The 10,766-nt window shown below is 38.4% G+C and overlaps 1 protein-coding gene and 1 pseudogene across 1 annotated transcript; both read left to right on the forward strand.

Moving 5' to 3' along the window:
- The first annotated feature begins 5,489 nt into the window (after nucleotides 1-5,489).
- Nucleotides 5,490-6,444, forward strand: LOC114512998 (olfactory receptor 6C2-like). Its single transcript, XM_028532106.2, has one exon. It carries the CDS (start codon nucleotides 5,503-5,505, stop codon nucleotides 6,442-6,444), a length of 942 nt encoding a protein of 313 aa, XP_028387907.1. The 5' UTR covers nucleotides 5,490-5,502.
- An 820-nt stretch (nucleotides 6,445-7,264) lies between these two features.
- On the forward strand, nucleotides 7,265-8,912 carry LOC114513775 (annotated as a pseudogene).
- The last annotated feature ends 1,854 nt before the right edge of the window (nucleotides 8,913-10,766 follow it).

Consider the following 10,766-nt stretch of genomic DNA (forward strand, 5'->3'; position numbering starts at 1 on the left):
GGATGAACTATTGGCACACATCAAAACAGGGATGAATCTTAAATTCATACTCAGTGTAAGAAGCCAGAGGGGGAGAAAACAATCTTGCATTATTGTATTTACTGAAACTTGTAAAGGGAAAACAAACTAATCTGTAGAGACAGACTACTTATTCATGGTAGCCTGAGGAATGGAGGCGTGCAGAAGGAGGGTGCAAGGGTTTGCAAAGGTGTGCAAGGACACATTTGGGGGGGGTGATGGACACATTCACTCTTTTGATGGTGTTAATGTTTTCACAGTAGTGTTTATATGTCCAAACTTATCAAATTGTACACTTTTAATATGTGCAGTTTATTTTATTTTTTCTTCAATAAAGGCATTAAGAAAAGAAAATTAATTAAATAACCCTACACTTGTCTTCTTGTCTCCAAGGTCCCTGGAGCCAAGGCAGCATTTGTTATTTTGTTGTGCCAAAGGAAATTACTCAAAAGATTCATTAGTGACTCTTGAGTGTAAATCACCAAGGACTTTTTGTTTATTCATTTATTTCTAAGTAGAGCAAACTAAAAAAAATAGTTATGGTTGGTAAAGTACGAACCTCCATGCCTGTCTGGAGATATTGAAATCCCAACTCTTTCAAAAGAAAAGAGAGGAAGAGAGTTTCTGGCATTCCACTTCGAGATGATCTTTTCCTCTCCTAAATATTAAAATATATAAGAAAATATTTATTAGCCCTTTCATGAAAAAGTCAATCTAATTTGTTGGAGATCACAATATCAGAGAACTTTCTACATGTTCAGAGAAACTCAGTGTCAACATGAGGAGAACCTACCACTTTGAACTACGTGCCTTTAAGAATTACTATTTTTAAACTACTTAAGGACATTATGACTGACTGGCAGAAAAGTAAGTATAACAGATTTTGCAACATTAGTAATATTTCCATTTTTGAAACTTTGGCTATAGTTTTCTCTGAGGACAAAGAGATTTCACCTGCCCATATTAAAATCAGATATATGAGTCATAATATATTTTATAAAGCCCTCAAAATATATGATATAAGTTCATAGTAAATATGTGGATGTATAAATAGGAATCCTAATATAAGAAATATCCATAAATTATATCAGCTATCTTATTGACCTCAAATTGTAAAATTACAACACTCAGTGTGTGTGTGTGTGTGTGTATGTGTGTCTTTACAACTCCAAAAAGATTGGCTGTAGTGACATCACTCATTAGAAGTCTCTGCCTCTTTTTAAAGAGTTATTGAAAGATAAAAAGAAGTCAGTTGGTTGTAAGTCATTGTCAATTAATTCATTAAATTCTGTTTTGTAATACTTTGTAAAAAATTTTTGAACATCAAGTAATGCCCATAGCATGTTGAGCTGAGTAAGGTTACATAGTGATGCACGAGTGGCCTGAAAGACAAGGAGAAAGGATGAAAGAAAGTCGGTAGACTGCAGCAACCACTCTTCACTACTTTTGAATTTAATCTAATATGTTGAATATATGCCAGAATTCCCTAGTAGGGGTCTACTTTTCAGGCAAACCATGACTGCACATCAGCACTTCTTCCTAGGCAGGTGACCACTACTCTGTGGATGTAACAGTATAAATTAGGCAAATCATAAGGTGTGGCTGTGTGTTGACTTCAGGATGAATAAAATACAATAAAAACCAATGAAAAGTAACTTCTTACAAATAAATTGTAGTTTTGAAAGGAATTTTCTTCATTCATTGATATGGAATTACAAGCATTGAAACACTGATTGAAAGCTAAAACTATTCAAGCCTCCCCGCCTCCCATCCATGTAATTAATTCTGATGCATGAGACAAATGACTGTGGGGCAGCTTTTTGCATAAACTCAGCATCAAAACCCCATGACCTCTGGATTTAACACTGCATTAATGGATAACAGTGAGGGTGGAAACACACTATCAATAAAAAATTCAATAACTTTTTTGAAAAACCAAGGATAGAAGAGAAGACAACTATGATTTTTGTCACAATTGTAAAACTACTTCAAAAAGTGACTTAATAAAAATAGCTTTTCTTAAAAAAAGCAAAAAACCGCACAAAATTTTCTAGTTATGATTCAGAGATTTAGAAAATTTAATAAGCATATTCAGTATCAAAGCATTATGAATTTAAGTCAAAATATGAATAAATCACTGTATGTGTGCTTTGAGATGTACAAAGAGGAACCCCCCAAACTAGAATTTATTTATTAAAAAATGTATATTTATTCTTACATATTCTATCTCATTTTTCTACCTTCATTTTTCTCTCCATTTGATGCAATACACCTATTGAGACATTTTCCACTGCTCAAAAGTTTTGAATTCCTAAAATGCATTTTGACGCCTTTTAGTGTTTCTGCCATTGTTTGTTTCACTTCTTCCACATTGACAAACATTTCCCTTTGAAGGCGTTTTTTGACCAGAGGAAACAAAAAAATGTTGCTTGGACAAGATCAGGTGAATAGGGAGGGTAGGGCATGGGGTCATGGTGTTTATGGTCAAAAACTGCTGAACGCTCAGCAGGGTGTGGGCAGGTGCACTTGTAAATCATCCATAGTGAAATGGGCAAACATGTTGAAAGAATCTTCAAAGAAAATTCACTGAAGCCAAAAGCAGCCTCTATTGACAACAGCAGCTGGTACACTGATACAGATGGGTTCCTACAACACTCACCTAGCAGGGGAAGCCTGTACTACAAGGGGTCTGCCTGCCCTCCAAAAGATAATTTCAGTTTGGGGGATTCTCCCTTACATTTATTCAGAAAAATTTTTAGACATTGACAGTGTATGTGGAAATGTGTTACTTGTTGCTGTCACAGTGAGAAAAACATGATCCCAACAAAGATGTTCTCTGGCTAAACCCTAACATTGTGGCAAGTTTTGTTTGTTATGGGACACAGGAGAGGGTATAGGCTAGGACAGTCATCAGAATTGCAGAAAACTTCCTAGGGGAAACAGTGCTTCCAATGAAAATTGTTGATTAGGTTTGCTCAATTAAGTCTGGGGATGTGGGAAAGGATATAAAAGAGAATTGCTCACCGTAAAAACTGGCACAGAATGCATGGGTCACAGATGGAAGCAGCGAGTGAGCAAAACAAGAGGGGAGATGGCACACCACGTGGAAGGTCAAGACTTTTGTTTCAAGCACATTGAAATGGACATGTCTGTGATTTGTGCAAGCAGATATGTTGGGGCAGAGGTTCAATTTATAAGCAGATATATTTGGTAGTTAATTTCATATGTAAGTCAGAAACAATCAATTACTAGAAATTAATTTAGTATTTATTAAGTGATAGGTGTTATTTAAAATAGTGGGAACTGTGGAGAAAACAGTGAGACTGTATATTTAGAGGTGAAAAGGAAATAATAAGTCCAAGGAATCAAAACAGGTAAAAAGATAACAAAGATCATGTGTGTAATTTTTAAGTTAATTTATGAAAGTATTTCATAAATATAAATGCAAAAAAATTGTGTTTACAATAGTATATCCTGCATAATAGCTTCCACACTGATAGAGAAATGTAGAAGGAAGACAAGGGCGGGAAGATATATGCTGTCTTGTGTATAAGCCTTAGCACTGCTCAAAGGAGAAAATACACATAAGAGAAGGAAAAAATCTCAGGTGCCATGTTTGGAGCTGGGGCTACTGCTGGCAACATTCCTCCTTCACCCCTAGGATGCCCTCCCAATGCTGCTCAGCTGGCAGTCATGCAGGGAGCCAATGTCCTCATAAGTCAGCAGAAGGGGAACTTTTTCATGGGAGGCACAGATGGTGGCTATAGCATCTGGTGAGGAACCAAGGCCGCCTCTGTGCCAGGAAAGACATCACATACCTTCAGCACTTCTCACAGTGTCACTGCTTTATTCATATTAACCTGAAGTTGCAGTTTAAGACACATGTTGATGGGGTGTCTTCCTGGTGACCAAACTTTCATGCACTTTTCAAACTTAATAAGGAACCATGTAATAGTAGCAGTACCTCCCTAAAGCATTTTGAGGTAGGGGGGAGGTATCCATTCATAAAATGAATGTGGGCGAAGCAGCCCTAAGGATCTTCCTTTAATTCCTCTGGAGTAATACTGTACCATGCTGGTCTTTGCTTTTAGTAATAAAACATCAAATTAGGTTTGGAGGGAACTTTGATCTCCCTAAGAATTAAAGTTGCCAAATTATTCTGATTCATCTTTAATCTCTAAGTCTTTGATTTGTATGACTTGTTATAAATGCTGTAGTTGTCTGCCTTTTCTTTTCCATCCTTGTCCCACATCCCATCCTTAGCCCATCCTCCATTCCCTCCCACCATCTCCACTGAATCAAGGGTGCAGGACAGAAAGCCAGTCAGACTAGTTTCCTTTACTCCTTGCACTTTTCCCCACTTGTCATCTTTTAACTAGTCTTTCTCAAGGGTCCTCTGAAACCCCCTCTGTGCCCAAGCACAGACCCCATTACTTCTGCTTAGCAATTACATCTCCTCAGGCAAAAGATGAAGGTACCTTTGGACCCTACTCCTAGGTTGCCTCTTCATACATGAACCAAATCCAAATTTGCTTTGGTGCCAGAAAAACTGAGCTTGTTTGAACAATACACAGTAACACAAACTGTACTGTTAACAACTGTTTGTTTACAATGTGTGCCTGGGCAGGGGGCAATGAGGAGAATGAATTTCATAAGCTTAATACTTTAGAGCCAAAATTAAGGGGAGTTTTCAGATCAAAAATTGGTCACCATTTATTGTCTGAGTGTCTAATGCAGCCACCCATGGTTTCCAAGAATTCCTCAGCTGGGTTAACGGGGTCCTATTGTGAATGCCTCACTGCAAAATGACTCAAGTCTAGTGAAATCTCATTAGGGTTAAGACTATTTCAGGGATTCCTAATATTTTAATTTTTCAGCAATTGGAGTTAATTTTATTTTATATTTTCAGTTCATCTAAATTGTGTTCTGTACGTGTGATGTTTGACTGTACCATTGACTGTTAATGGAAGTCCAGAGTTGTATGTCTCTCTCTACACTGTGGTGCACTTGTGGATTTTTTTATACTAAAAATGTTGAATGAAGACTATTTTGAGGATTTGGAAAAAAAGGAAAATATCTTATTATAAAGCTAGAGAAGAGACTCCAATTTCTGGTAAGATTCTACAGAGCAAGTCCAAATTATTAAAGAATAATAATGGACAAGGACCAAATTGTTAACTAAAAACATAACTTAAATAATGTAATTTATTCTTTTACTTAGCTCTGAATAAGAAAAACTTTGGGAGGAGCCAAATGACACTTTCATTACCCATGACATCATGCCACATTAGCAAATAAATCCAATATCCATAGAAGATTCAAATATAATATGAATAAAGAAATAAAATATAATATGAAATATAGTAAAGGTTACTAGAGCTGATTAAGTTAAATTAATTAAAATTACATTTTATATAGATATGTGATCTATATAGTAATCTATCTTAATTATTGGGCATACAGATTGGACAGAAGTAATCAGTGATGAAAAACTATACAGTAACAACATTCATTCTGCTGGGACTGACAGAAGACCCTCAGCTGCAAGTTCTGATTTTTATCTTTCTATTTTTCACCTACATGCTGAGTGTCACTGGAAACCTGACCATCATCACTCTCACCTCTGTGGATCCCCACCTTAAGACACCCATGTACGTTTTTTTGCAAAATTTCTCCTTCTTAGAGATCTCATTCACATCTGCCTGTATTCCCCGATACTTGTATAACATAGCAACAGGTGACAAGGTCATTACCTACAATGCCTGTGTAATCCAAGTGTTTTTTACCGACCTCTTTGCATTAACAGAATTTTTCCTCCTAGCTGCCATGTCCTATGACCGCTATGTGGCCATCTGCAAGCCCCTGCACTATGTGACCATCATGAGCAGCAAAGTCTGCAGGAGACTCACTTTTTTCTGTTGGTTGGCTGGATTGTTGGTCATAACCTCCCCACTTAGTCTGGGGCTAAATCTGAAATTCTGTGATTTGAATGTCATTGATCATTTTCTCTGCGATGCTGATCCTCTTCTGAAGATATCATGTTCAGACACATGGATCATGGAACAAAGTGTTTTAATCTGTGCTGCGCTGACCTTCACTTTGACTCTTATGTGTGTAGTTCTATCCTATAGTTACATTATTAAGACAATTTTAGGATTTCCATCTGCCCAGCAAAGAAAAAAGGCCTTTTCCACCTGTTCTTCACATATGATTGTGGTTTCCATCACCTATGGTGCATGCATGTTCATCTATATGAATCCTACCGCAAAGGAAGAGGTGACTATTAATAAAGTGGTTTCACTGCTCATTTCCTCTATTTCACCTATGTTAAACCCTTTTATTTATACACTGAGAAATAAGCAAGTGAAGAAAGCCTTCAATGACTTGATAAAAAGAATTGCATCATTCTTAAGTAAAATAAACTAGCAGTCAATAAATAAAGTTAAAATAAAAGATGAATGGCTGCTAAACCTTTCCACTGAAGTTTATAATTTTTTTACTGTTTAATAATCTATATTTCAGTTACATTATGTTTTTCAGTCCTCTTTAGTTTTGCTTACATTGTACCTTAATTGACTTGTTTGTTTCCTTTGTTTTTTACTCAACCTCTTGTAGGAGATTTGTCTCAATGAAAAAAAAGAAAATATACATCTTGTACATTGATTTGTAGATGAGTATAATCCCACATAATTAAATTTTATGATATAATAAAAACCATTATTTAGTTTTCTATAAACTGGTAGCATAAACTACTGATTACCATACTCACAGGTGCATAAAATATTATACTATAAAATTTCAAGTACGAATTGAAATATTATGATGAGATATTGAATAGGATGAATGCTAGCGTTATATAATGATACAAGGAACAACAGAGAGAAAAGATGATAGCACTTTTAGTAGTGTGGGTAATTACATTAAACAAGAATAACATATTAGATAAAACCTCACAAATATTCTTTTGACTATATAGCTAAGTGTAAAGGGTAAAATGTGGGCAATCACAAGGTATCAAAGTTATACATTTATCAGAAATGAAATGAGAAGTCCCATCTATGATCTGTGGATTGCCAGGAAAGCAAAGAATAGAGGATGCAGAGGAGGAGCCAGTTGTTGAATTATGGGTTACAGGGAACTGGGTTAAATGTCTATATGGAGATGGGAGATGAAGTGTCACAATCAAAGTGGTGAAAGCACACGGAACTAAAAGAATAGCATAAAGTCAAGACTTTAGCTTTTTTTGCAATGGGTTTGTCGCCAGAACACAGCAAAACCACCACTAAATCAAAGCCAAAATGGGAAAGGAAAAGATTCACATCAACATTGTGGTTATTGGACATGTAGATTCTGGCAAGTCTACCACTACTGGCCATCTGATCTATAGATGCTGTGAGATTGACAAAAGAACCATTGAAAAAGTTGAGAAGAAAGCTGCTGGGATGGGGAAGGGCTCCTCCAAGTATGCCTGGGTCTTGGATAAACTGAAAGCTGAACTTGAGTATGGTATCACCATTGATATCTCCCTGTGGAAATTTGAAACCAGCAAGTATTATGTGACCATCATTGATGCCCCGGGACACACAGACTGTTTATCAAGAACATGATTACAGGGACATCTCAGGCTGACTGTGCTGTCCTGATTGTTGCTGCTGGTGTTGGTGACTTTGAAGCAGCTATCTCCAAGAATGGGCAGGCCCGTGAGCATGCCCTCCTGGCTTACATACTGGGTGTGAAACAGCTGATTGTTGGTGTTAAAATGAATTCCACTGAGCTGCCCTACAGCCAGAAGAGATATGAGGAAATTGTTAAAGAAGCCAGCACCTACATTAAGAAAATTGGCTACAACTCTGACACAGCTTTTGTGACAATTTCTAGTTGGAATGGTGACAATAGGCTGGAGCCAAGTGCCAACATACTTTGGTTCAAAGGATGGAAAGTCACCCATAAAGTTGGCAGTGCCAGTGGAACCACACTGCTTGAAGCTCTGGATTGTATCCTGCCACCAACTTGTACAATTGACAAGCTCCTGCATCTGCCTCTCCAGGATGTCTACAAAATTGGTGGCATTGGTACTGTCTCTGTGGGCTGAATGGAGACTGGTGTTCTCCAACCTGGCATGGTAGTTATCTTTGCTCCAGTCAATGTTACAGCTGAAGTAAAGTCTGTTGAAATGCACTGTGAAGCTTTGAGTGAAACTCTTCCTGGGGCCAATGTGAGCTTCAATGTCAAGAAAGTGTCTGTCAAAGATGTTCATCGTGGCAATGTGGCTGGTGACAGCAAAATGACCCACCAATGGAAGTTGCTGGCTTTACAGCTCAGGTGATTATTTCAACCATCCAGACCAAATCAGTGCTGGATAATGCACCTGTTCTGGATTGTCACACAGCTCATATCACTTGCAAATTTGCTGAACTGAAGGGGAGGATTGATTTGCTCTGGGAAAAAGCTGGAAGATGGCCCAAAGTTTTTGAAATCTGATGATGCTGCCATTGTAGATATGGTTCCTGGAAAGCCATGTGCGTTGAGAGCTTCTCTGATTTTCCTCCTCTGGGCTGCTTTGCTGTTTGTGACATGAGACAGTTGCTGTTGGTGTCATCAAAGCAGTGAACAAGAAGGCAGCTGGAGCTGGCAAAGTCACCAAGTCTGCCCAGAAAGTTTAGAAGGCTACATGAATATTATCCCCAACACCTGCCACCCCAGTCTTAATCAGTTGTGGAAGAATAGTTTCACAATTGTTTGTCTCAATTGGCCTCTTAAGTTTAGTAGTAAAGGACTGGTTAATGATTACAATGCATTGTAAAACCTTCAGAAGGAAAGGAGAATGTTTTGTGGACCATTTTCTTTTGTGTGTGTGTGTGGCAGTTTTTAAGTTATTAGTTTTTAAAATCAGTACTTTAAAAATATGTTTTATTGATTATGCAATTACAGTTGTCCCATTTTCCCCCTTCACTCCCCTCTGCCCTGCACACCCCCTCCTACCCACATTCCCCCCACCCTTAGTTCATGTCCATATGTCATACTTGTAAGTTCTTTAGCATCTACATTTCCCATACTATTCTTACCCTCCCCCTGTCTATTTTCTACCTACCATCTATGCTACTTATTCTCTGTACCTTTCTCCCCTCTCTCCCCTTCCCACTCCCTTGTTGCTAACCCTCCATGTGATCCCCATTTCTGTGGTTCTGTTCCTGTTTTAGTTCTTTGCTTTTGTTTTTGTTTTTGTTTTAGGTGTGGATGTTAATAATTGTGAGTTGGCTGTCATTTTACTGTACGTGTTTTTATCTTCTTTTTCTTTGATAAATCCCTTTAACTTTTCATAAAATAAGGGCTTGGTGATGATAAACTCCTTTAACTTGACCTTATCTGGGAAGCACTTTATCTGCCCTTCCATTTTAAACGAAAGCTTTGCTGTATAGAGCAACCTGGGATGTAGGTCCTTGCCTTTCATGACTTGGAATACTTCTTTCCAGCCCCTTCTTGCCTGCAAGGTCTCTTTTGAGAAATCAGCTGACAGTCTGATGGGAACTCCTTTGTAGGTAACTGTCCCTTTATCTCTTGCTGCTTCTAGGATTCTCTCCTTCATTTCAATCTTGGGTAATATAATTCTGATGTGCCTTGGTGTGTTCCTCTTTGGGTCCAAATTCTTTGGGACTCTGAGTTTCCTGGACTTCCTGGAAGTCTCTTTCCTTTGCCAGAGTGGGGAAGTTCTCCTTTATTATTTGTTCACATAACTTTTCCACTTGTTGCTCTTCCTTTTCTCCTTCTGGTACCCCTATAATTTGGATGTTGGAACATTTCAAGATGTCCTGGTGGTTCCTAAGCCTCTCCTCATATTTTTGAATTCTTATTTCTTTTTTTTTAAGATTTTATTTATTTATTTTTAGGGAGGGAAGGGAGGGAGAGAGAGAGAGAGAAACATCAATGTGCGGTTGCTGGGGGTTATGGCTTGCAACCCAGGAATGTACCCTGGCTGGGAATCGAACCTGGGACACTTTGGTTCCCAAGCCCGCGCTCAATCCACTGAGCTATGCCAGCCAGGGGTGAATTCTTATTTCTTTATTCTTTTCTGTTTGGTTGTTTTTTTTTTTTCCTTCTGGTCCACACTGTTGATTTGAGCCCCAGTTTCCTTCCCATCACTATTCGTTCCCTGTACATTTTCCTTTATTTCACTTAGTATAGCTTTCATTTTTTCATCTAACTTGCAACCAAATTCAACCAATTCTGTGAGCATCCTGATCACCAGTGCTTTGAACTGTGCATCTGATAGGTTGGCAATCTCTTTGTTGCTTAGTTGTATTTGTTCTGGAGCTTTGTTGTGTTCTTTCATTTGGGCCATTTTTTTTTGTCTTGACGCGCCTGTTATGTAGTAAGGAATGGAGCCTTAGGTGTTCACCAGGGTGGGGCAACCCATGTTGCTGTGTTGTGATTCTATATGTGGGGAAGGGGTCTGAGAGGGAACAATGGCACTTGCTCCACTGTCTGCTGAATTTCAGTCCCTTCCACCACTTCCCCCAAGCAAACTGGGCCCTTCTGGTGTTGATTCCCAGGTGGGTGGGTTTGTATATGTTCTAGGGCCCTGTGGGTCTCTCCAATAAACTCTTCTGGAGGCTGGGAGTTACTCTTAGTACCTCAATGCCCACAGGTGTTTTCAATTGGTGTTTTGAGGCTTTATTTCCTTGAGCTTGTGCCCTGGGTTATGGGGTCTGTTTCGCTCCCCAGCTTCATCTGGTTTATCTGCATGTGAG

The sequence above is a fragment of the Phyllostomus discolor genome, chromosome 2 (genome assembly GCF_004126475.2).
Source record: "Phyllostomus discolor isolate MPI-MPIP mPhyDis1 chromosome 2, mPhyDis1.pri.v3, whole genome shotgun sequence".
In the NCBI taxonomy this organism is placed as follows: domain Eukaryota; kingdom Metazoa; phylum Chordata; class Mammalia; order Chiroptera; family Phyllostomidae; genus Phyllostomus; species Phyllostomus discolor.